Here is a 26,824-nt window from a genome sequence, read left to right as displayed (position 1 = left end):
TTCCCCACCCAGGTATTGAACCCGTGTCTCTTACATCTACCTGCATTGGCAGGCGGGTTCTTTACCACTAGCACCACATGGGAAGCCTGAGTATTTACTAAGAATGGGTAAATACTTAGCAAACACTCACTCTCATATGTAAGCATTGGACAGCCAGCAGCTTCACACATTTACACTGTCACTAAGCTTACAAGTATTTAATTTAACATCCTATTCCAGCTTTGTCAGCTGACCTCATAATGTCATTAGAGCACTTTTCTCCCTCTGGTTCAGGAGCCAGTCTAAGTTAGGTAATACAATTCGCTGACATTTCTCTCTCTCCTCAATTAACCTGTAATGTTTCCATAGACTTTGTCTTTTGTCATATTGACATTTTTTAAAAATACAGTTGTTGTTATTCAGTCACTCAGTCCAGTCCGATTCTTTGTGACCCAGTGAACTGCAGCACACCAGGCTTCCCTGTCCTTCAATTCCCTGTCCTGGAATTTGCTCAAACTCATGTTCGTTGAGTCATGATGGTGATGCCATCCAACCATCTCATCCTCTGTCGTCCCCTTCTCCTCCCACCTTCAGTCTTTCCCAGCATCAGGGTCTTTTCCAATGAGTCAGTTCTTCACATCAAGTGGCCAAAGTATTGGAGCTTCAGCTTGAGCATCAGTCCTCCACTTTAAAAAAATAAAACATTCCTTGCTGTCTGCTGTGGCCCGCTCAGCCGAGCACTGGGTTGGGCATGGTGTCTCCTTTGCAGGCCCACGCAGTGTCCACATTTTCTCACTGGTGCTGCTCATTTTGATCACCTAGTAGAGGGCTGCCCACTTTCTTCACTGGCTAATTATCTTTCTCTTTCTCCCTTGCAACTAATAAGCAGTCTGAGGGGCTGACCAGACCACTGGAATACATGGCTCCAAATCAGAATTTCCCCCCATGGTTCAGTATGGATTGATGATTTTTGGCTGATACAATATTTACCTTGAGGAACAAACTGCAAATGATTTTCCACCTCCATCACTCTCTCCATATTTACCAGTCAGCCCTTGAAATTCTCCCTTCTCCTCTGTGTATTTATTTATCTATATATTATTGGTATGAACTCATGAATTTCCTTTTTTTCAATAATTTATTTATTCATTACCATATTTATTTGGGTGCTCAAACAGTCTCAGGTGTCAATAGTAGGAGGCCCTTCAAGGTGACTCCTGTATCCTTGTGACAGGTCCCCAGTTTTGTGAACACTTCCTTACTTCCAGCCTTATCTTGTACCTACCCTGCCCTATCCCTGGTACTAGTCATTTCTCCAAAAAAAGACACCTTTTCATGGAGAGTGGTATAAGAGAACAAGATTAAGTTTGCAAGGTATGCTTATTGCTGGTGGGTTGTCTCCGCTTCTTAGCCCTCTTAGCAGACAGAGCTAGGAAATATACTCATGTGTGTATATACATGCAGGCTTCCCTGGAGGCTCAGTGGTAAGTAATCCACCTGTCAAGGCAGGAGATGCAGGTTCAAATCCCTGGGTCAGAAAGATCCCCCGGAGAAGGAAATGGCAACCCACTGTAGTATTCTTGCCTGGGAAATCCCATGGACAGAGGAGCCTGGTGGACTACAGTCCATGGGGTCACAAAGAGTCAGCCACAACTTAGCAACTAAACAACAACAACAATATATATTCATACATGTAATGAAAATACGCATGCATGTATATATATTTTTGTGCATACACACATTCACCTATATATACATGATCTCAAAATCATTAATTCATGCTTTTATCTCAAATTAATTTTTAATTAATTTTTATTGGAGTATAGTTGCCTTACAATACTGTGTTAGCTTCTGCTGTACAGCACAGTGAATCCGCCACACCTACACAAATAACCCCTTTTTCACACTTTTATCTCAAATTTAAATGCATCCCCACAAGGTTCTATTCTGCCTTCCCCTATTCCATATTTATATGTCTCCTTTCCACAGTGAGATCCCTGGCTCCCAACAACATTTAGTCCAGCCATCTTGGGAAAATGTTTGATAGTGCCTATTGCAACTAAACATACATATACCTATAATCCAGCAATTCTACTTCTAGGTATATTCCCAATAGAGATAAGGACTTATGTCCACCAAAAGCATAATGTTTGCAGCAGCTTTACGCATAGGAGCCAAAAACTGGAAATACACCAAAAGTCAATCAATAATAGAAAAGCACATTGTGGCATATTTATACAATAATAAATTGCTGTGAAAAAGAATGAAACTCCTGATAAACACAATAAAGTGGATGAATCTCATAGACATCAAGTTAAGTAAAAGATGTTCAGTGTGAAAGAGGATGTATGATATTATTCCATTTATGTAAAATTCAAAACCAGGGAAAATATGACTCTAGAAAGCAGAGTAGTGGCAACCGCTAAGATTTATGAGGATGGGATAACGATTCTGAGAGGGCAGGAAGGAGCCTTCTGCAGGAGCTGGGGTGTTCTGCATCTTTATCCAGGTAGCAGTAACACAGGCACAACACAAATACAAAAAAAGTCATCAAGCTATAATTTAAATATTTTACTATATGCAAGTTACATCCTATTTTTTTAATTTAATACAGCTATAAATTGAGTTGCCAATGCAATTAACTCCACCGAGATGGTTTAATCAGACCAATTCCACATGTGTTCAGGAAACGACAACTGCATCAGAATTTAATCATCTACCTGGCAACTACTGCTTTTCTGTTGTAATACACATCCCGTGTCAGTAACGGGAAAAATTGTACATGCAAGGATCTAACAGTACAGTTCATGGGTTTTCTCAGTGTCTTGATTTAATTTTTTGTTGAGTGGAATTGGACTGTGTTATACACACCCCAAGGGTTAGTCACAATCCAAACCTTTAATGGTTTACTCTTTGTGTGTAAAGTCACTTGGTAATAGGCATCCTCTAGGGTTGATTACTGGTAACTTGAAATTCAGCTCCTAGAATCCTAAATGCTCAAAGGAGGGCATTGTGACCAGAGCTTCAACAGTAGGGTGGAATGAACATAGGTTTCAACCCCCAGACTGGCCCTTTTGATACCCTTCTCTCAGCGTCAGCCCTGTTGCCCAGGCAAACCCAGTATATAAGACATGAAACCATTCCTCCTTTGATGAAGATGTCTTCTCTTTTGATCAGAACTGAAAAATAAGAGATGAGAGTGGAAAGGTATAACTCAATGCTCACCAACTTCAAGTGAGCCGCAGCCACCTGGACAGCTTCCTAAACCTGAGTTTGGCATGGGACCCCACCCAAGTTTCTGATTCAGCCAGCCTGAGCCAACACATCTACCAGCTTCCAGGGGATGCTAATGCTGCTGGCCCAAGGACCACACTCTGAGGATTACTGCCATCATTGCAATGAATATGGAATTAGAGCATCAACATTCAAATCCTGAACTTAACCTCATAGTCTGTGACCGTGAGCAAGCAACTTAATCTCTCTGAACTTATTTTCTCATTTGTATGATAAAGACAGTATGTGTCCTGCTTGCCCTATAGGATTGGCATGCATATTTTGTGAGTTCATTTGTGTTTTGAAAACCATAAATCATTAGACCAAAATGTTCTTCACTTTTTTGTGCTTTGGACTCCCTTGGCAGTCTATGGATACCATCTCAGAATACTGTTTTTAAATCTATAAAAGAAGATACAGGGGGAAAAAAAGGAAACCAATTATACTTAATTAAAATTATAAAAATATTTTAGAAAAATAATTTTTAATATACATAGTGATGTGCTTCTTTGACATTAAAATAAGTAATGTCGTGGAGAGTTTTCCAATAATTACTATAATTCCAGAATAGTGATGAGTTTTTAAACAATATTTCAAAATATTTGTAACATCTATAATGTCATATGAATACTTGAGTGACTTCTATCAGTGACAAAGTCGCAGTATTGCTAGTATTATTATGGTCTGTTGCCTATATTTATAATAGAAGGAATGCTAAGTTTCAGTTGGGGGTTAGTGAAAATAAACATGCGATTGACAGACCCCTCCAAGCTGGTCCTTGTGAAGTGAGTAATTGTGTTCCATTTTCAGGGTATCTAGCTTGGGTAACATATTTCTGAGACTCACTTAGGATGGTGCCCATATGTGAGCTTCTATGGAAGCTCTTAGACCAGAAATGGTGGGACCACAGACCTCCAGCTCTATCAGAGCAGCAGTGCCGGTGATGTCCGACCTCTTTACCCTTGAGTTTGTTGTGCTGCTTCCATAATAGCTTCTAAGAATTACTGAGATACTAAGAAGCTTCGAGGAACTTAGTAGGAGGACCACAGTGATCTGTTGCTGTAATTGATCATGGAGCCAGTGTTTGGGTCGTCAACAGTGGGCATTAAGATGGTGGGATGAGGTGGATCAGAAGTAGGGCATGGATATATTACCAATTTGTACATGAAACTTGGAGAAGGGCATTGTTGATACAGAGAGTTTAGGCCAAAAATATATGCCCAGCATTGACCATTTAAACTGGAATAGAACCCAAATGTCCAACAAGAGTGGAGATTTCCTCTTATTGACATAGTTGTGAGGTTGCCTTTCAAACAGACTTTGCCAAATCTTTACCTCAGTGAACACACGTACTAGCAAGAGCCATGAGTCACCTGCACTTTTTTGTGAGTTAGTTCTGGACACCATTAATAGCCCTGGAGCTGCTTACAAGTACAGATATTGTAGATGCAGCTGTTTTCAATATGTAAGTCCAGATGAGGGGCTAGTTTTGGACCTGTCTCAGAAGCCAACCTCTGGGCATATGGTATTAGGACTATGTTTGCAAAAAATCTGATGTTGCTTTTTTTTTTTTAAGTGTTTTGCTAGTCTATGGTTAAAAATTCATCTAAATCCTTAGTGAGAATCCACAGATAACAGTTATTTAGTCGTTAAGTTGTGTCTGACTCTTTTGTGACCCAAGGACTATAGCCCACCAATCTCTTCTATCCATGGGATTTTCCAGGCAAGAATACTGGAATGGGTTGCCATTTCCTTCTCCAGGGGATCTTACCTACTCAAGGATCAAACACAAGTCTCCTGAATTGGCAAGCGGATTCTTTACTGCTGAGTCACCAGGGAAGGCCCCATGGATAACAGTTCAGTTCAGTCGCTCAGTTGTGTCCAAACTTTATGACCCCATGAATTGCCGCATGCCAGGCCTCCCTGTCCATCACCATCTCCCAGAGTTCACTCAAACTCACGTCCATCGAGTCGGTGATGCCATCCAGCCATCTCATCCTCGGTCGTCCCCTTCTCCTCCTGTCCCCAATCCCTCCCAGCATCAGAGTCTTTTCCAATGAGTCAACTCTTCTCATGAGGTGGCCAAAGTACTGGAGTTTCAGCTTTAGCATCATTCCTTCCAAAGAACACCCAGGATTGATCTCCTTTAGAATGGACTGGCTGGATCTCCTTGCAATCCAAGGGACTCTCAAGAGTCTTCTCCAACGCCACAATTCAAAAGCATCAATTCTTCAGCACTCAGCTTTCTTCTCAGTCCAACTCTCACATCCATACATGACCACTGGAAAAACCACAGCCTTAATTAGATGGACTTTTGTTGGCAAAGTAATGTCTCTGCTTTTGAATATGCTATCTAGGTTGGTCATAACTTTTCTTCTAAGGAGTAAGCGTCTTTTAATTTCATGGCTGCAATCACCATCTGCAGTGATTTTGGAGCCAAAAAAATAAAGTCTGACACTGTTTCCACTGTTTCCCCATCTATTCCCCATGAAGTGATGGGACCAGATGCCATGATCTTCATTTTCTGAATGTTGAGCTTTAAGCCAAATTTTCACTCTCCACTTTCACTTTCATCAAGAGTCTTTTTAGTTCCTCTTCACTTTCTGCCATAAGGGTGGTGTCATCTGCATATCTGAGGTTATTGATATTTCTTCTGGCAATCTTGATTCCAGCTTGTGCTTCTTCCAGCCCAGCGTTTCTCATGATACTCTGCATAGAAGTTAAATAAGCAGGGTGACAATATACAGCCTTGACATACTCCTTTTCCTATTTGGAAACAGTCTGTTGTTCCATGTCCAGTTCTAACTGTTGCTTCCTGACCTGCATATAGGTTTCTCAAGAGGCAGGTCAGGTGGTCTGGTATTCCCATATCTCTCAGAATTTTCCACAGTTTATTGTGATCCACACAGTCAAAGGCTTTGGCATAGTCAATAAAGCAGAAATAAATGTTTTTCTGGAACTCTCTTGCTTTTTCCGTGATAACAGTAGTAGATGGTAAAAAAGATTCAGGGTCCCAGTGTTTAATTTCCTAGGGGGCTCTTTGCCATACTTCAAATGGTTCTTCAATGGACTTTTTGGTTTCCAGATAATAACCTCTTCTATAATACTGCCATTAAAAGCAATAAAATCTTAGCCAGAACCTACCTCAATTCTGAGCTTTTGGTGCTCCAAATTGGATTTTAAGGAGAAGCTGTGAAAAGGGGGAAAATACTTCATTTCTGCTTATACCATGTCCTTTATATTAATTAAAAAATTTTAAGCTCTAAAGAAAATAATATATGCATGTGGTAAAACAAATTTTAAATGGTAGTAAAAGGATATAAAGTGGGAAATAAATGTCTCCCTTCTCATCTCCATGCCAACCTAAACCCCAATTCCTTTCCCCAAATGTTCATTGTTTTAGGACTGTCTTGCCCTAAAATGTTTATGTGTGTGCCTACATGATTTTTAATGTGTATATTTTTATTTTAAAGTGTATAACAAATGGGACCATACCAAATGGACTGTTTTGTATTTTTGTTTCATTTTAAAATGTATCACAGAGTTCATTTCATACCCACAGACCTGCCCCATTGTTTTTAGGGCCATGTGATATTCCATTGCATGGTTATCCAAGATGACAATTTACTTAAGTAATCCTCTATTAATGCATGTTTAGGTTGGTTTTAGTTTTTCTCAGTTTAAAACAATCTGCAGAGAATATCCTTATTTTAAAAACACTTTTGTATACTTACAGAAGGATATCCATCAAGTAGTTTCCTAGAAGAATAATTCTCAGGTCAAGAGTATCGGCATTTAAACCCATTGTCGGGGGGAGAGAAAGGGGAGGAGGGGCATTTAACCCCATATTCTTGACCTGAGAATAGTTAGCAACCAAACTGCCTCCCAAGGTTGAATCAGTTTACACTCCCACCAACAGTGTGGGATGCATGGATAACAGTTGTTGTTGTTTAGTTGCTAAGTTGTATTCGACCCTTTTGTGACCCCATGGACTGTAGCCCGCCAGGCTCCTCTGTCCACAGGATTTTCCAGGCAAGAATACTAGAGTGGGTTGCCATTTCCTTCTCCAGGGGATCTTCCTGACCCAGGGATCAAACCTGCATCTCTTGCATTGGCTGGTGGATTCTTTACCACTGAGTCACCAAGGAAGGTTACTTGGCCATAAAAAGAATGAAATTCTTCCATCTGCAGCAACATGAATGGACCTAGAGAATATTAGGCTTAGTGAAATAAGTCAGACAGAGAAAACCACTATATGATATCACTTACATGTGGAGTCTAACAAATAATATAAATGAAAGAGAAAGAAAGTGACGTTGCTCAGTCGTGTCCGACTCTTTGCGACCCCATGGACTGTAGCCTACCAGGCTCCTCCGTCCATGGGATTCTCCAGGCAAGGGTACTGGAGCCTTCTCCAGGGGATCTTCCCAACCCAAGGATTGAACCTGGGTCTCCTGCATTGCAGACAGACGCTTTACCCTCTGAGCCACCAGGGAAGCCCCAATATAAATGAATGCATATGCATAACAAAAATGGACTCACAGATATAGAAAACAAACTAGTGGTTACCAAGGGGAAGTGGAAAGGGAGTATATTCTGTAAAAATACTGAGTCATTATGCAGTGAAACCTGAGATTAACCTAATACTGTAAATCAACTCTGCTTCAGTTAAAAAAGAAATACTGGAAGAGGTCGAGAACGAGCTCAGACCTACACATCTGAGGGAAGTTGCCAAATAGGTCATTAGATACACAGGTTTGCGGTCCAGTGGTTAGGACTCCACACTCTCCCTGCTGAGGGCCTAGGTTTGATCCCTGGTCCGGGAACTAAAATCCCACAAGCTTAGGACCAGAGGAAAATACTGAATTGGAGACATAAATATCAAAGTCACTGGAATATAGTAATTGAAGCCATGGGCATAGACACAATTGCCCATGAAAGGAGTACAACACCCAAATCAGGCCTGCTCTGAAGCCTGAAGGAACACTAACATTTAATGGCCAAGTAGAAGAAGATGAGAAAAAAGAAAGAACAGATGCACAGCCCAAGAGCAGGAGGAAAGCCAGTTGAGTGAGATGTCCCAGAAACCAGAGAAAGAAGACCTCAAATAGAATGAAGCAGCCAGTAGTGCCAAATGCTGCCAAGACGTCCAATAAGAGGAAGGCTGAAAATGCCCACTGGATTTGACATCATGGAGGTCCTGGTGACATTCATTTGGATTGTTTCAGTGAAATAATGGGAACAAGAGCCAGACTGGAGATGACTGAGAAGTGAATGGGAAATGAGAACACAGAGACCTTATATGGACCTCTCTCAAGAACTATGGTTTTGAGAGAAAACAGCCCAAACCTATTCATCCTCAGTCTCAACTCTTGACTCTTCCTTGCCAATCAGTAAGCTGAAGCGATTTTCTAACTTGGTATTCGATGTTCCACAGCTGTGGTCTCCCAGGAGCCATGGCAATGAGCCAGCCAGGGATAGCATCTTTGGGGGGTGGGGGACACGGGTCACCTTAGCCTTGGGGGTTCTTCCACGCCTGCAAGCAGCTTCTGACTCTGTAGGCCTGGGAAAGCCCATTGTAGAAAACACTGCTACAACTGGCTTTAAGAAACAAAGAGTCTTTGTACTTTAGTGAGATCTACTAAAAAATGTCTCTGGAGAAGCAAATGGCAAGCCCTTTCCAGTATTCTTGCCTGGAGAATCCCATGGAAAGAAGAGCCTGGCAGGCTACAGTCCATGGGGTCACAAGAGTCGGACACAACCACCACCACCACTGAAAAATGTAAGATAACGTCTGGAATTGGCAAAGCAAAACAAGCTGAGGCAGGAGTTGATCACTGTTGAAGCTGGGTGATGGGATGGGTACATGGAGGCTTATGATACCTTTCTCACTCCTTTTGTTCATGTGTAAGTTTTTTCATAATACATTGTAAAAAAAATATTAAGTTTAGTAGCTGTACATTCGAAGTACCCAGAACCAGTGCCACCACAGGCCTACTGTTGACCATGTCACTTAGAGCAAGATCTCCTTTGGGGCTTCCCTTGTGTTTCAGTGTATAAGAATCTGCCTTGCAATGCAGGGGATGTGGGTTTGATCCCTGGGCAGGGAACTAAAGATCCCACATTTCATGGGTCAGCCTGAGCCACGTGCCACAACACAAGATCCTGTGTGCCACAGCTAAGACCCAACACAGTCAAAAAAGTAAATAAATATTTCTAAAAAAGAAGAATAGGATCTCCTTTAAATCCAATTTTCTTTTGGCCTTGGGGGAGAGGGGTGGTATCCAGGTACCACATGTGTGAGGGAGGAAAATGTGTCCTTTCTTCTCTCAGTGACTATAGAATCTTGCTCCTTGCCCCTCTTCTCCATTCTCACCTCCCTCCTGAGTGTGCACTCCAAGTCATGGTTCTGTCACCCATCTCTGAACTTGAACAAATTCCCTCTCAGACGTGCTCTGAAAAATGAAGCTGCGCATCCGCTTAGCAGTGTGGGGAAGATCCGTTCTGACAGGGTATGGTGGGAGTGGCTCACAGCGCCCCTCCTTAGAAGGTCACAGAAGTCAGGGAATATACACGAATGGAGGCGACCAAGTAAGAGAAAATCATAGGACCCTCCTAGCCCACCTTTACTTTTGCCGCTTTTAGTAGACATACAGGTAGGAAGAACCGTAAGAAAAATTCTATTCAGTAAGAAAAAATAATTCAAGCATGATACATAATCTGTATTCATGAGTCAACGGGTAATAAACTGAGACTTCGCTTCAGTGTCGGGGAGTATTAAGGAGCGGTGGGGAGTCGGGCCGTCAGAGCATGCAGGCCCTGTCTAACAGAGGTGGTCCTCCCAGCTCCATGATTGCCGCCAGGACAGAACGTGGAGCCAAGGTTACCATGTCTTCTTGTTTTACTCTAAACCTTTTATGGGAAATCTCCCAATTCTTAAATTTGGGCTCAGCTTTTTAAAAATAAAAACACTACAATGGCCAAATTAAGCTCATTTGTGAGCCAGAATCAGCTCATGAGCTGCCAGTGTGCAACCTCTCACCTTTAGATGATGGGATTAGAATAGTTTCTGTTGTCTCTTCCTTTGGTCTTCCACCTCTGAGTTTCTTCTTTCTCGAATTTTCCACATCCTTCTCTCCTATCCTCTCCCACCCTTCCTTTCTAGACTAAGTCCAAGAGGTAGAAGGGGTTGAAGTCAGTTGAAGGAGTGATGAGGCCTACAGTGTGATTTAGATGCCTCATCCTGCAAGGCCTAGGCCAGTGCCCCGCACACAGCGGTTGAACCAACAAGCTGGTTGAATGAATAAGCCAGCAACCAGGGCTGAGCCATCAGTTTCTTGCGCATACCTGGGCTCACCTGAGGACTGTCTCATTTTTCTCAACAGCCTTGCGAAGTCGTTCTGGCCGCTCCATCATCAATGGGAACTGGGCAATTGACCGGCCTGGAAAATATGAGGGCGGAGGGACCATGTTCACATACAAGCGTCCAAATGAGATTTCGAGCACTGCTGGAGAGTCCTTTTTGGCCGAAGGTCCCACTAATGAGATCTTGGATGTCTATGTGAGTTTGAACTACTGCCTTTGTGTCTTCTTGCTTCTCAGGACCACACTTAGAAAAATTAAACAACAAACGTTGCCCTGGCTCAATAAGATCATTTGAGTGGTGCCTTCTGGGGTGCCCTTACATGCTTGGCGCGCATCTTTGCCACTCACCTCCAAATGTACCTAGCTCATAGAAACCATAAACTCTCCCAGATGCCTCAGCATTTACTGACCCAGTAAAACCAATTTTACTTGTTGAATCAAATCAGAGGCAAAACATATCCTTTATTTCATGAGCACTGGATCTCCTCCAGGCACTTTCCTCCTATGCTAATTTGGTGTGTTTTCTTTTTATGGCAAAAGAAAGCAAATGCCTAAAGCAAGACAAGACCACTCACAGTTCCCAGCCCTCTTCAAATTCGATTAAAGCAAGTGAAGAAACAAGAACTCCAGAGTCCTCCGCATGACACAGTAAAGCTTGGAGTAACAATACAGAGATTTACTAGAAGTTTCCTGCTTCCCAGAAGACAGCACTTTGATTTCTTTTACAAGAAACTAAAAGTATTAAGTTGCCCCAGAGTTAAAAAATGGTCTTTATTTTTATAAGAAACCACTAGAATCCAAGCTTCTTAAAAAAGATCTGGAAATAAAAGGGGACCGGAAATAAAAGCTCAAAATCAAAGTTTTGATAAAAAGGAATGAGCTCACCCATCGATATATATTCTCTCACCATCTCCAGAGTCACACTGGTGTACCTGATAATTGCTGGGTTTGAGTTTTATAAATATTACTTGTCCAACTATACAGTTACATGTTCATTCCCTTTGGGCCTAGTGGCTCATGGACAAAGGAAGCATTGTTATAACTCATTCTGAATATTTTTTAATAGACTGTCCAGTGGTTGTTGGACTCTGGGTAAGTTTCAAATGGCATCAGGGGTAAAAACTCAGGTTGTTAAAGGCCGACTGTGGGTGGTCTGGGATGTGGGGGCCAATAATAATTTCATAAATGGGACAAGGTTTGCACTGGCAGAACATTCACATAGAAGCACAGAAGAGTGGGGAGGATTTCCAGGCCCAGAATGAGGGTCAGATTGTGTGAAAAGAGAAGTGAGGGAACTAGGAATGGATCGCGGGGACCTGTGGTCACGCCACCGTGTCCCTCAGGGGTTCTCTGCTCCCCACGTGGTTCCTAGATCTGAGGGGCCCCAGGGTTCTTATGTCTGCCTTCCCCTGGGTGATTTATAGACAGGAAGCCCCGTTTCACACGTAGGGAAGGGGTAAGGGCTAATGGCATAAATGGACGGAGCAGATACCCTCATGGGCCAAACAGGACCCACCCTTGCAGGAGTGACTCAGAGAACGCCTCTAGCTAACAGGACCTCAGAGATCAGCTGTGATTCTAACCTCCTGCCTCTCCAGATGAAGAAATCAGAGGCTATGAGATTGAGGGACTTGCTCCAGGTGACGCGACTGGTCAACAGGAGAACCCCTTTATAAAGCAGTAGAGATGGAAACATCAAAACACGACCCTGTGTCCTTGCCTGGCTCATATTTTCACTTCAGATTCCTGTTCAACTGCTTTATTTAGCCCACCACCCTGCTTCCCACCAGGAAAGCATGGGTACAAAGGATTTTGTGCTCCAAAGCCAATAGGGAGGGAATTAGTCTGCCACTGCGTACTGGCTTGTTTTGTATTCTTGTCCCAGACAGTGCCGTGCCATGGCTGACTTCCACGGCCCTATGCAGCTTTTATCATGGGTTTCTTGAGAGAATAGAAGGAGACACTTTCCTTATTCCGTACCTGTATTTCTCACCCCATCTCTCTGTGATTCTGGAGCTTTCCATGGGTGAGAGGGGATGGGACCCAGAGAGTCAATAAGGGAGAGGGTTGGGGCAGGCCTTCCTGAGCCAGGCTCACAGGCCAGGCAGAGGACTTCAGAGGAGCCTAGAAGAGCTGCTGGCACTGCCGGTCTGGCCCTTCCTTCACGACTCTGTCTCGCCACCTAGTGTTCAAACGGTGTCTCTGTGGTGTAAACCTAAGGGTCTCTTGGACATTTGGAGATCTGTGCACAAAAGCTAAGTCATGGAGAAGATGGTGGGGAGCCAACAGAAAGGTTCGCTACCATTGCTCCCATCTTTCCATTTGGAACTTATAAAATCTTGGCTTTCAGCCTAGTTTTCTCCCGAATCTCTCAAAGACTGTGTTCCTCATTCTTCAAAAGCAAATAGCAAAAAGCCATCTGAAAATAGCTTTCATTTACTCTGTCACTGGCCCCCTATTATTATTAGATGTAAATCAATCCACTTATGTATAGTTAATGCCACTTACAGCACTGAGCCCAGGGTCAGCCGGAAAGGGATGTGCTTGTGTACCAGTGCGGTGACATTGACCTCTGTGTTGACAGATGATACACCAGCAGCCTAACCCAGGAGTCCACTACGAGTACATTATAATGGGGAACAACGCCATCAGCCCACAGGTGCCACCTCACAGGAGACCAGGTAAAACTTCTTGTTTTGCTGCCAGTCATTCCAGATCATTTCCTTTTAAAGCCCTTTCTCTCTTCTTCTTGTATATCTGCCCTCTGTCTCTTAGTTAACCCAGCGAAAATTCCTGGACACATACTTCAGAGTCAATGGGCCTTGGTATCAGAGGATGCTTCAGCATTCGTCTGAACTTTCTCTGAGAGTGTTTCATTCACTTGATTTAAACGGGAAGTGAGCAGAGCTTCCCTGGTGGTAGGCAGCGAAGAATCCACCTGCCGCTGCAGTTTGATCCCTGATCCAGGAAGATCCCACGTGTCACGGTGCAATGGAATCCATGGACCACAACTGCTGAGCCTGTGCTGTAAAGCCCAGGAACCACAAGAGAAGCTATCACATTGAGAAGCCCACACACTGCGACTGGAGAGGAGCCCACACAGCGACAAAGACCTAGTGCAGCCAAAAATAAAATTAATTACATTTTTTCAAACTGAAAAAAAAACCAAAGTGAACACTCTCAGCCTGCCTTTCAGTTCAGCATCTTGAATTGTCTTATGTATTAGTTTCCTGTTGCTGCTGCAACAAGTGACCTCAAACTGAGGAGCAGAAAACAATAACAAACTTACTATCCTATAATTCTGGAGGTCAAAAGTCCAAAATGGGTTTTGCTGGGCAGAAATCCAGGTGTTGGTGAGCTATGCATCCTCTGCAAGCTCTGAGAAAGAATTGATTTCCTTGCCTTTTTCAAATTCAAGAGGCCGCTTTCGTTCCTTGGTTCGTGGCCCCTTCTTCCATCTTCAGAGCCAGCCAAGTAACACCTTTAGAAATCTCTCTGCCTCTGACCGTCTTCTGCCGTCACATCTCCTTCTCTGACGCTCACCCTCCTCCCTCTTTCTTATAAGGACCCTTCTGGTTACATTGAGCTCCGCCAGATAAATCTCTCCACCTCAAAACCCAGGATAGCTTAATTATATCTGCAAAATCCCTTTTGCCACATTAAACAAACACATCCCAGTTCCAGGGATGAGGACCCAGACACCTTCAAAGGGCCATTTTTCTCTTTACCACATGCCTTTTCTCTTGGTCCCCTTCTGCTTCCACTGACACAGCTTTGACCTATAAGAAAAGCATCATGGGTTCACATCTAACAATTGACCTCTTCCCAGTGGGCTCTGCTGAGAGACAGAGCTGGCAGCTCTGCTTGGCTGCTGCTGGACGTGTCACAGCTCCTGGCTGATACTTCTTCACCAAATGGTGATGGAGCCTGCCACCCAAATGGAGACTGTCTTTTCTATCTTTCAAACAGAAAGGTCTGCAGAAATATTCATAATAATTGCTCACACAGACTGAGTCCTCACTATGTGCCAGACACTGCTGAGCCCTTCATATAGACTAACTCATCAATTCTCACGAGTATACTCAGAGGAAGGAACTATTATTAGCCCTATTTTAAGAGTAAGGAAATAGAGTTACATCCTGGACCTCAGGCCAGCCTGGGTCACTAGCCCCTGTGCTTGTTATACTGCCTAGAGGTGACCTGGTCCAACATCTGTCCTAGGAAGTGAGGGGACAGACATGAGACCCCATCCATCCATCCTTCCCTGGGCTGCTGATTGGATAACCAGGTCATCTGTCCCAGATGGAGGAGGAGTCACCTGGGCTTCCTGGAGACAACAGCCTGGTGTTTGCCTGGCATGTGGGGTACGTGTGTTGTCCAAACTCCAAGTCAGCACACTCAGCCTGAAAGAATTTTTAAGCCAGTTCCAGGAGCAATATACAGCGGGAGAAACCAAGTTCAGATGGCAAAATATTGAGATTACTGATACTGACTTTTAGGGGCAACTGGATAGACTATTTGAAATCATATAGGATGATGGTGATTGATAGCAAGCCTAATGGGTCTCAGTTTATGGGTAGCATGTGGTCCTGGGATCAGCTGCCTGGGACAGAGCAGGCTAGAAGGGCTCAGCCATAAAACACTGATGAGGAGAGGCAAGCTGGAGCAGGCTTCATCCTCCATATCAGTAGAGACAGGAGGCCAGAGCTTGAATTCAACTCTACTTCTTTTTTACTGTGCATCTCCATGCAAGAGAGCAATCCACAGAATAGAAAGGAAGAAAATGTACATTCAAAGGCTTTATTTAGGAGGGGAAAGGTATTGAATGAATTAGGTGTTCATCCTAACACAGTGCCCAGGGCATGTAAGATACATAAAAGATCTTAAAAGGTTTTATCTGATAACATTTGGACAGTCTTATTTATATCACTATACTGGTCTTGATTCTATTAGTTTAATTTGCATATAGTATTTCAAACCATGAAGTATTCTAAGTAGCCAACTAAATAAGAAAGTGCTGATGAAAGAGGAGAGAAAGCTCTAAGTTTTAACTGCATTTTATAGTAACCCTAGAATTTGCCTCCTTATTTGATATTAAACTAATGAATGCTTGAACACCATTCAATCAAAATAGAAATATGTAAAGTAAAATGCAACTGCTCCACAATTGCCAAGACCTGAAAGCAACCAAGATGTCTTTCAGTAAGTGAATTTGGATAAAAGGACTGTGACACATCCAGACGACGGAATAGTATCCAGTGCTAAAAAGAAATGAGCTATCAAGCCAGGAAAAGACATGCATGAACCTTAGCTGCATGTTACCAAGTGAAAGAAGCCAGTCTGAAAAGTGTGCATACTGTGTGGTTCCAAGTACGTATGGATGACTGTCTGCAAAAGCTATAACTGTGGAGACAGTAAACAGATCAGTGGTTTCTGGGGGTTACAAGGGAGGAAGGGATGAATAGGCAGAGGATTTTAGGGCAGCAAAACTATTCTGTGTGATACTGCAGAGGCTGACAGATGTCACACATTTGTCAAAACCCACAAAATGTAGAACAGCAAGAGTGAACCCTAATGTAACCCGTGGACTTTGGATATGTCGAGTGTAGTTTCATCAGTTTTAACAAGTGTACCACTCTGATGTGGGATGTTGACGGGGGAGGCTGTGGCGGGGGTGGGCAGGAGAAAGAAGGGAACTCTCTGCGCTTCCTACTCAGTTTTGCTGTAGACCTAAAACTGCTTGCCATGCTGTGCCTCGTCACCGTGTCCAGCTCTTTGCAACGCTATGGACTGCAGCCCGGCAGGCTCCTCTGTCCATGGGGCTCTCCAGGCAAGAATAGTGGAGTGAGTTGCCATGCCCTCCTCCAGGGATCTTCCTGACCCAGGGACTGAATTTGTGTCTCCGTCTCCTGCATTGGCAGGCGGGTTCTATATGTGTACAATACGTGTGTGCTCAGTCATGTCCAGCTCTTTGCAACCCCATGGACTGTAGCCTGCCAGGCTGCTCTGTCCATGGGATTCTTCCCAACCCAGGAATCAAACCCGTGTCTTCCTAGGTTGGGAAGATCTCTTGGAGGAGGGCATGGCAACTATAGGTATATAGTTGGGCATATATACCTATATGTGTATATATATATATATAAAGTCTATTTATTAAAAAAAAAAAAGTAGTATTCCCAACCTCATACCTCGCCCTGCTTCCCAGACGCAATCTCTCTTAACAATTTGGAGGGACTCTGTCCAGCCCTCTTTGTGCATGTCCAAACATGTCAAGCCGATTTGAATCTTCGTCTACAATCTAAGTCTACCAGGAACATCACATGCCAGTCTTTTCTATAAGTCAACATAAAACTAACCTGAATTTGAAACTTCCTTGAAACTGGTAGACGATTCTGTCCTAATAATCTGGAGGCTCCTCCACACACCCCAGATATGAGGAAAGTTTCCTGCCTCGCGGGTCTGTGGTGCTCAGGAAACGCAAGACCTCAGACACCTGCTTCTCCATCTCTCTCTGTCTCTCTCTCTCTTAGAAAGTGCTCTCCACTTTTTTCTCCTTCCCCTGGGCCAGCTCTTCTGGAACCTGCTATCCTTACTGGGAGCTCAGGGTTTTTGCTATGGGAAAGAAGAGCTGTTGACTTCTAGTAGCTTTTGCCTTCTCTCCTACAAAAATCTCAGGCAAGAAAAGCCAAGAATTTAGCCACTTTTGGACTAGGAGAGGAGGAGGAGGAACAGAGATAAAGAACAAAACACAAATTAATCTCTCAAAAATTGTCCTGCCACATCTGCGTAGGTGTATACAAACTGAATTCTGTCATGCTTTTTTCTTTCACCACACAACCTGTCAGTCATGACGTGTATTTGCTTCATTCTTTTCTTAAAAAAATTACATAGGATTTCATTCATGGCTGTAGTATAATTTCTTTTAACTAGTACCACTGGGTCAGGAAGATCCCCTGGAGGATGGCCTGGCAACTCGCTCCAGATCCTCGCCTGGAGATTCCCAAGGACAGAGGCGCCAAGTGGGCTACAATAGGATCACAAAGAGCTGGACACAACTGAAGCAACTTAGCACCCATGCACACACTGGTGGACATTTAAACTCACTCTACTGTTTTGGTGTTTCAAATTAGTAACCATGCTTGTACATACAGCTCTATGTAAAGAATGGGAATATTTGCATGGCAATTGTTCTAGCAATTGACTGGCTAGGTCAAGAGATATGTGCATTTAAAATTTAGAGCAATCTTTCCAAGTTGCCCTCCAAAGCTTTGGATCTATTTGCAGGCTCACCCAGTGTGAGAAAGTGTGTTTTACAGCACCTTCAATGAGGGGTTTAAGGATTTAAATGTTTCCAGAGTTTCTCATCTTTATGGTTAGATAAATAGAATTGCTGTTGTTGCTTTCTCGTGTAGTTCTTTAATTAGAAATGAAGCTGAGCACTGTTGTATGACTTTTGGTTGTGTGTAGTTCACTCCAGTACTCTTGCCTGGAAAATCCCATGGACAGAGGAGCCTGATGGGCTGCAGTCCATGGGGTCGCTAAGAGTCAGACACGACTTCACTTTCACTTTCCACTTTCATGCTTTGGAGGAGGAAATGGCAATCCACTCCAGTATTCTTGCCTGGAGAATCCCAGGGATGGGGGAGCCTGGTGGGCTGCCGTCTATGGGGTCACACAGAGTCGGACACGACTGAAGCGACTTAGCAGTAGCAGCAGCAGTTCTTTTTGCATGAAAAGAAAAGAAATTGCCTTTCCTGGGTCCTTGCTCACTTTCCCTTCTGTGATGCTCATCTTTTCCTCATTCATTTGTAATAATATTTTAATATTAGGGAAATTAACATCTACTTATTTTAGATACATGTGCTTTGAGTTAGAAATGATCTCACGCTACCTGATTTCTAATGCTGGATCATTTCCTCTTGACAACTCACCATAAAAACCCATCTTCTGTGGTGTGTGCACTTGCCTTTCCTAGGGGAGCCCTTCAATGGCCAGCTGGTACCAGAAGGGAGGAGCCAGCAGGAGGGAAAAGAGAAAGAGGGGGACCAGGAGAAGGCAGACACGCGCAGCGGGACACCTGAAATGTTCACATTGGAATCAGCACAGACCTTCCCGGTCAGGCAGCCAGACAGATTCTCTCTCCACCGGCCGGACAGTGTGGTGCCACCAGCTCCGCAGCCCCCTCGGCAGAGCCGGGATCACAACTGGAAGCAGCTGGGGACCACAGAGTGCTCGACAACCTGCGGGAAAGGTAAGCGCATGTGAGGGCTAGGAAGGCCTCTGCAGACCCCCAGGCGGGAGTGAGGAACATACAGGTGGGCCCCAGGCATGTGGCAAACCCTTCTCTCCTTGAGCCTGACTGTAGAATGGCTCGCTGTGGATTCTGTGTTAGGGGGTCCCCAAGACCTGATGACCCACTGGAAGGACCTGGAAAACTCAGAAAAGCTGCTGTGCTCATGGTTATGATTTATTACAGTGAAAGGCTACAAATTAGCATCAGCAAAGGGAAAAGCACATGTGACAAAGTCCAGGAGACACTAAGCCAAGTGCCAGCCTCCAGGTGTCCCCTAGGGCCCAGTAGAGTGACACAGGGCTACATTTGATTAAGCCAGCAATGTTATAGATAAGCCTAGTATTATGGCACCCCCCCTCCAGTACTCTTGCCTGGAAAATCCTATGGATGGAGGAGCCTGGTAGGCTGCAGTCCATGGGGTCACTAAGAGTCAGATACGACTGAGTGACTTCACTTTCACTTTTCACTTTCATGCATTGGAGAAGGAAACAGCAACCCACTCCAGTGTTCTTGCCTGGAGAATCCCAGGGACAGAGGAGCCTGGTGGGCTGCCGTCTATGGGCTCGCACAGAGTCGGACACGACTGAAGCAACTTAGCAGCAGCAGCAGTATTGCCAACCAGAGAAGCTCACTCCAGCTTTGATTTCCAAGGGGTTTATTGGGGTTCAATCATGCAGACATGCATCTCCCACATTAGCTATTCAGCCTCTAGCACTCCAGAGGTCAAACTATGACTTAAGGCATGCAAAAACAGGCATTTATATAAATCACATTGTTGGCATAGATTAGATTGTCAAAAGGATACAGAGCAACCCAAGATTCCAGCATAGAATAACTCTCATCAGCAGAGTATTCCAGGGGCTCTGAGGTTAATTATCTCCAGCCTCAGTCAAGGGCCAGTCCTGGACACAGGTCTTTCCTTGGAATGTGCAGGGTCTGAGCAACCCAAGCCTGCTGAGTTAACCCTTTCCTGCACAAGACATTCATTAATAATCAGAGAATACACTCACCTAGCTCAAGATTTACAAGTTGATGCACAAGGCAAGGTCGTCATGGAACACTTATACAAATGTCATTGGAAAGTCATTCTCAGATCTAAGGATTTCAGAAGAAAAAAGTGCTTTTGGAGCTTCCAAGCTTAGTTAGCTAGCTCTTATACTCACCAACATTCACAACACCCTTCCTCCTCTTCAGTAATTTCTTGATCTTGTATTTATGCCATTATCTTAATTCCCATCAACTAAGACCACCAGGAACAAGACTGCAGCCCAGCGAAGTCAGTTTATGCAGCAAGGGGGGCTACACACCAGAGGGAGTTTACAGCATTTCTCCAATGAAAAGAAAAGATCCAGTAATAGGATTTGGGGTGAAGGGTGGAGTTTGGGTGTGAGGTGATACCTCACTGTAGCTTTGACTTGCATTTCTCTAATAATTAGTGATGTTGAGCATGTTTTCATGCATTGGTTGGCCATCTCTATGTCTTCTTTGGAGAAATGTCTATTTAGGGCTTCCACCCGTTTTTTGGTCAGGTTGTTTGTTTTTTGATATTGAGCCACACGAACCATTTGTATATTTTGGAGATTAATCCTTTGTCAGTTGCTTTGTTTGCAAATGTTTTCTCCCACTTTTAGGGCTGTCTTTTCTTCTTGTTTGTGGCTTCTTTTACGGTGCAAAATCTTTTCAGTTTAGTTAGATCCCATTTGCTAATTTTTGTTTTTATTTTCATTACTCTAGGAGGTGGGTCAAAAAAGATTCTGCTGCGACTTATGTCGAAGAGTGTTCTGCCTATGTTTTCCTCTAAGAGTTTTATAGTGTCTGGCCTTATTTAGGTCTTTAATCCATTTTGAGTTTATTTTTGTGTATGGTGTTCTAATTTCATTCTTTTACACGTAGCTGTCCAGTTTTCTCAGCACCTCTTCTTGAAGAGGCTGTCTTTTCCATTGCATATTCTCACCTCCTTTGTCATAGATTAGATCACCGTACGTGTATGGGTTTTTCTCTGGGCTTTCTATCCTGTCCCATTGGTCTATATTTCTGTTTTTGTGCCATGAGTGGACTTAGAAACTGTCGTGCAAAGTGAAGTAAGTCAGAAAGAGAAAGACAAATGTGTATTAACACATATCTGCAGAATCTAGAAAGACGGTGTAGATGATCTTATTTGCAAAGCAGAAATAGAGGCACAGACACAAGAGAACAGATGTATGGGCACCAGAGGGGAAAAAGGGGAAGAACTGGGAGACTGAGACTGACACATTTGCACTGCCAAGTATAAAATAGATAACTAATGGGAACCTACTCTATAGCACAGAGAATTCTACTCAGTGCTCTGTGGTGACCTGAATGTCCACCTCAGTGGGAAGGAAATCCAAAAAAGAGGGGATATGTGTATACGTAGAGCTGATTCATTTTGCTGCAGAGTAGAAACTAACACGGCATTTAAAGCAACTATTTGCTGTTCGGTCACTCAGTCATATCCGACTCTTTGAGACCGCACGAACCGCAGCATGCCAGGCTTCCTTGTCCTTCACCATCTCCCAGAGTTTGCTGAAACTCACGCCCATTGAGTCCGTGATGCCACCCAACCATCTCATCCTCTGTTGTCCCCTTCTCCTCCTGTCCTCAATCTTTCCCAGCATCAGGGTCTTTTCCTCTAAGAGTTTTAAGAGTCAGTTCTTTGCATCAGGTGACCAAAGTATTGGAGTTTCAGCATCAGTCCTTCCAATGAATATTCAGGATTGATTTCCTTTAGGATTTACTGGTTTGATCTCCTTGCAGTCCAAGGGACTCTTAACGCTCCAATACAAATTAGTTAGTTCAGTCGCTCAGTCGTGTCCGACTCTTTGCCACCCCATGAATCGCAGCACGCCAGGCCTCCCTGTCCATCACCATCTCCTGGAGTTCACTCAGACTCAAGTCCATCGAGTTAGTGATGCCATCCAGCCATCTCATCCTCTGTCGTCCCCTTCTCCTCCTGCCCCTAATCCCTCGCATCATCAGAATCTTTTCCAATACAAATTAATGTAAATAAATAAAACAAGGTTGTGATAGGCTTGAAGCCAAGCCTGTCTGTGTGTAAAAGAGTCAATATCATTATCAGTCTGGACTGTGACATGGGCTCACAACCCTGAGTCCTTGAACACTCCAAAGTTAAAACAGATGTGGGGTACAATGTCCAGAAACCCCTGATCTAATGCTTATACTTCATACCTGCATAGAGAACATAAACTGGAGAGTCGTTGTACCAACTTCTCTTATCGGCCTTATGAGGGAAAGTAAATGCCTGTTAAATGTGTCTTGACAGAGGCAGAAAGCAAGAGATAATTATACATTAAGGCCAAAAAGAGTTTAGGGAGGATCTGTCACAGCATCAGTTTAGTGTAGTAAGCAGTGTGAAATGTACTTGACACAGAAACTCAAGATCAGCATGCATTAGTCCCTAAATGTTCTACCATTGAGGTAGTGGTATGGTGCCTGTTGGGCTTCCCTGGTAGCTCAGCTGGTAAAGAATCTGCCTGCAATGCACGAGACCCTGGTTCGATTCCTGGGTCAAGAAAATCTCCTAGAGAAGGGATAGGCTACCCACTCCAGTATTCATGGGCTTCCCTGCTAGCTCAGATGGTAAAGAATCTGCCTGCAATGCAGGAGACAGGGGTTCAATCCCTTGGTCAGGAAGAGCCTTCCCTGGGTTGGGAAAGTCTCCTGGAGGAGGGCATGGGAACCCACTCCAGTATTCTTGCCTGGAGAATCCCATGGACGGAGGAGCCTAGCAGGCTATAGTACATGGGGTCACAAAGAGTCGGACACGACTGAGCGACTAAGCACACGATGCCCATTAAGGGGTTTCCCTGGTAGCTCAGACAGTAAAGAATCCACCTGAAATGTAGAAGACAGGGGTTCGATCCCTGGAGAAGGGACTGGCAAAACACTCCAGTATTGATTGCCTGGAGAATCCCCATGGACAGAGGAGCCTAGCGGGCTATAGTCCATGGGGTTGCAAAGTCAGACACAACTGAGCAACTAACATACAGACATGATGCCAGTTAAAGGAACCAAATATACTTGGAACTAGACGAAATCAAGGCACTTATAAACAGGATAAAAATTGCTGTTGTGTGATTTGATGTCAAGGATGGCAGGTGTAAAAGAGTCTCTTCCATCTCAGCCTTTAAATGTAGCCTGGCCCAGCCTTTCCAGTAAGGTGAGATGTAGGCCTGCTGGAGACGGTAAGGCATTGTCTTATGGGACAAGGACAGAGCCTGTGCCCTTTGCCACCCTACATGCTGCTCACCCAGCCTTGTGTTCACTGGACGGATGCTACTTACTCATCCAGGTGGTCATTCAATGGTGCTTGTCTATTCTGTCCCAGGCACGATGGAGGGACCCCTTTGCTCCCTCTAAGATTTGCTCCCAGCCAGCGACGGTCTCAGACGTGCAGCACAGGAAGGCAGGGCAGATGCACAAATATTTAGCTCATCTCATGGTCCTCAGTGTAGTGATAAGTATGCCGTAACCAAGAAATTCTGAGCCTGCCAGGGCTGTCCATCTCTTTTCTGCAAACCCCAAGTTCACTTGCTTTGTAATCTCATTGTGTCCCCACAAAAACCCTCTCTAAAACTCTTCTCCAGTCCTTCCTGGCAGCGCTCGCCAGACTACACATGCCTCTCGGGTTAAAATTTCAGCACCATGATAGCATCGTCACAGGAAAGAACTCTGTCACCAGTGGACAAGAGTGACCCATACTCTGCTCAGTCATTGCCCAGACCTCTGTCTATCTGGTCAAATTCTTGGCTTGGCTCAGCTGATCCCTAAGTTTAAAGACTAGAGTTGTTTACTGTTTTCTTTCTCCTTATTTTGCCTCTCTCTTCACAGTGCCTCGCTGACCTCTGCACTGGCCCCTGCCTTCACTGACTTGCCTCATTTTACCTGTGGTATGCTCCCCGCTCCAATGGAATGTACTTCCATTTTGATTAACATGCTCAACATCCAGCCCAACCAACTGATCCCAGATTTTTCCTGCTGCCTGAAGTCTAGCCGGCACCTGACCTCCCCACCCCATTCTTACTGGCTAGCACTTAAAGGACTAATTATGTGGCATTCTGAGACAGTGAAGAGATGGCCAGGTGCCATTTTGCAGAAATATAAACTGACCCAAAGAAAGAAATCATTTTGGTAACATTGGGTCAAGAACTATAGAGCTAGTGTTTTCTCACCGTCTGAGAAAGTGTGCCTCTGAATTATTTCCTTGGCTAATCTCTGGGACTTGACAATGGACAAATATACTGTACAGGCAGTAAGAAGGTGGAAGGAGGCAGGCAGTGGCCATCTGCACACAGCCCCAAGCAGGATCCATATTTCCAAGTCACAGAGTATTCCTAGGGTAACCTGTATCCTTTTAGCTGCTGCTGCTGCTGCTGCTGCTAAGTCACTTCAGTCGTGTCTGATTCTGTGCGACCCCATAGACGGCAGCCCACCAGGCTCCTCCGTCCCTGGGATTCTCCAGGCGAGAACACTGGAGTGGGTTGCCTTGTCCTTCTCCAATGCATGAAAGTGAAGAGTGAAAGTGAATCTCTCAGTCGTGTCCGACTCTTAGCGACCCCATGGACTGCAGCCCACCAGGCTCCTCCATCCATGGGATTTTCCAGGCAAGAGTACTGGAGTGGGTCGCCATTGCCTTCTCCATCCTTTTAGCTAGGGACATTCAATTCTCCCCTCATTAATGCCAAGCAGTTGGGGTACTTACTTTTCCTTTCCAGTCCACAAACTTCTAAGTAGAAAAGTTTAACCCACATGGTCTGGAGGGAAAGGGATGGGCTAAATAATAAGATTTTTACTTAATCGCTTAATGGCTGAGTCCCAGTGGGTATCCTGCAAGCTGTGAACTGAATCTTATTCATCTTTATAACTCAGCACAGTGTGCTTAATGTTTGTTGAATTTCATTAAAAAATCTCTTAATGGAAGCAGATTTGTCACTGGACAAAATTTAATTCCACAAAAGCTTTTGCTTCCTATTAATTTTATAGCCAGCACTGTTTTTTACTCAGCTAATAACGATGCTTAATTGGAAGATTATTTTAAAATAATGGTCTCAAGTTATAGCTGCATTGTAAATTTTTACAGCAAGAGTAATTTAAACAAATGATTGTTCTGATTCAAAACTGTCCTACAAACTGTCAGATTTCTTACAAGAACTAGCCTCTGGCTCAGTGTGTCACCCAAGACCAGCCTAAAGGAGCTTTGAAACTCTTTGTGGCTGATGAAGTATTTAGAGACACTTACATTCAAAGTTATCCCTCTAGTTACAATTAAAATTATAGCAAGTTGAAATTCAGAAACTCTAAATGCCTGGCCAATTAGCAACAGAACTGAGACAAAGCTGTAGGATAAATGATAGTGTTCTGCCTAGCAGGATTCAGGTACTGGCCTAGACTGGGGCTTGGGAGGGTGGGGTGGGAAGACAATTGTTTATTAAAAACAGAAAAAAAGCATCTTATTCCTCAGACACTGGAGTTGCACATTCAGTCAGTTTTAAACACTCATTAGTAATACTTCAGTGGTGCCACCAGGGGGTAGCAGAGAGAGGTAGGCAGAAGTGAATCCACATTTTTTTTTTCCCCCAGTTGAGAGCTAGAAAGTTCACTGAACAAATTCTGACCTTTTCTCCAAAATAGATTATGCTTTGTTAAGTACAAAATACTCAGCTGTGCATTTAAAACGACCTGAGGCCATTAGTAGTTTTTTAGGAAAGAAATAAAAACAAATTTTAGACCTCTGAAAAATATTTGCTCAACAAACTTTTATGAGCACTTACAAACTTGGGCTTCCCTTGCGGCTCAGCTGGTAAAGAATGAGCCTGCAGTGCGGGAGATCTGAGTTCGACCCCTGGGTTGGGAAGATCCCCTGGAGAAGAGAACAGCTACCCACTCCGGTATTCTGGCCTGGAGAATTCCATGGACTGCATAGTCCACGGGGTCGAAAAGAGTCAGACACGACTGAGCTACTTTCACCTCACTTCACTTCACTACCCTGCTGTACTGGGGTTACAGGACTAAGCAAGAACTAGTCCTGTCCCCAAGGAGCTCACCGTCTCATAAGAGGCAGACATATACTCAAATAACTAAAATACCATCAGATCAGTACTTTACTAGGGGAATGTGTAAAAATGATTGCAAAGGCAAAGCCAGCTGCTTTTCTAGCCTCTCTCGAATCTTATTTCTCTGCCCCAGGCTGACTGTCTCTTCAACATACCTGACACTCACAGGCCAGGTTGCCATGCACTTTTGTTCTAGGTCAACAACCTGAACAGCCTCCTCCCTCCAAGATACACGTGTGCACAGCTACCCAAAATCAACCCTCTCTCTACAATACAGCTAGATTCCTCGAGACCTGTTCTCTTTCATGTCTCCAGAAAACCTTCAAGACATTATTATTTGTGTTCACTTTATAATCACTTCCCTACCTAGCAATCTCTCTTGTTGTCTTGAACGCTTAGGAAAAGTGTTTTTATCTGCCATTGAACATGTTCAAACCATGTCCCCAAATAGGTCATAAGACCTTTGACGACAGGAACTATTCCTACTGTTCTTGGTTGCCCCCTACAGTGCCTGGGAAAGCCCTTGTCCAGGAGGTGTTGACAACTCAGGTTGGAGGAGTGTGTGTGTGTGAACAGTTCTGTTTCTGAGGCTTCTCTTCATCAGCACCAGGATCTCTGCATGTCTGCATCCAAAGGCCAGTGTTCAAACACTTCTTCTTGTCCTTGCAGGATCACAGTACCCTATTTTTCGCTGTGTGCACAGAAACACTCACGAAGAGGTTCCTGAGAGCTACTGTGACTTGGCCATGAAGCCGACCCCCGAGGAGGAGCCCTGCAACATCTTCCCTTGCCCAGCCTTGTAAGAGGACCTCTCTGTTTCGGT

General features: G+C 44.0%; 1 protein-coding gene across 2 annotated transcripts in view; it reads left to right on the top strand.

The window, feature by feature from the left end:
- Positions 1–26,824, top strand: part of LOC120853518 (thrombospondin type-1 domain-containing protein 4) — a 631,548-nt gene that overhangs the window by 584,265 nt on the left and 20,459 nt on the right. For both annotated transcript variants that reach the window (XM_040227426.1, XM_040227427.1), the window contains 4 exons: positions 10,638–10,813; positions 13,202–13,298; positions 18,593–18,868; positions 26,671–26,800. In XM_040227426.1, the coding sequence (XP_040083360.1) occupies positions 10,638–10,813; positions 13,202–13,298; positions 18,593–18,868; positions 26,671–26,800 (679 nt within the window). The remainder of the gene's footprint in view (positions 1–10,637; positions 10,814–13,201; positions 13,299–18,592; positions 18,869–26,670; positions 26,801–26,824) is intronic.

Source organism: Oryx dammah, unplaced genomic scaffold (genome assembly GCF_014754425.2).
Source record: "Oryx dammah isolate SB20612 unplaced genomic scaffold, SCBI_Odam_1.1 HiC_scaffold_26, whole genome shotgun sequence".
Taxonomy (NCBI): domain Eukaryota; kingdom Metazoa; phylum Chordata; class Mammalia; order Artiodactyla; family Bovidae; genus Oryx; species Oryx dammah.
The sequence above is the reverse complement of the archived record's forward strand: the minus strand, read 5'-3'. Positions and strand labels throughout refer to the sequence as shown.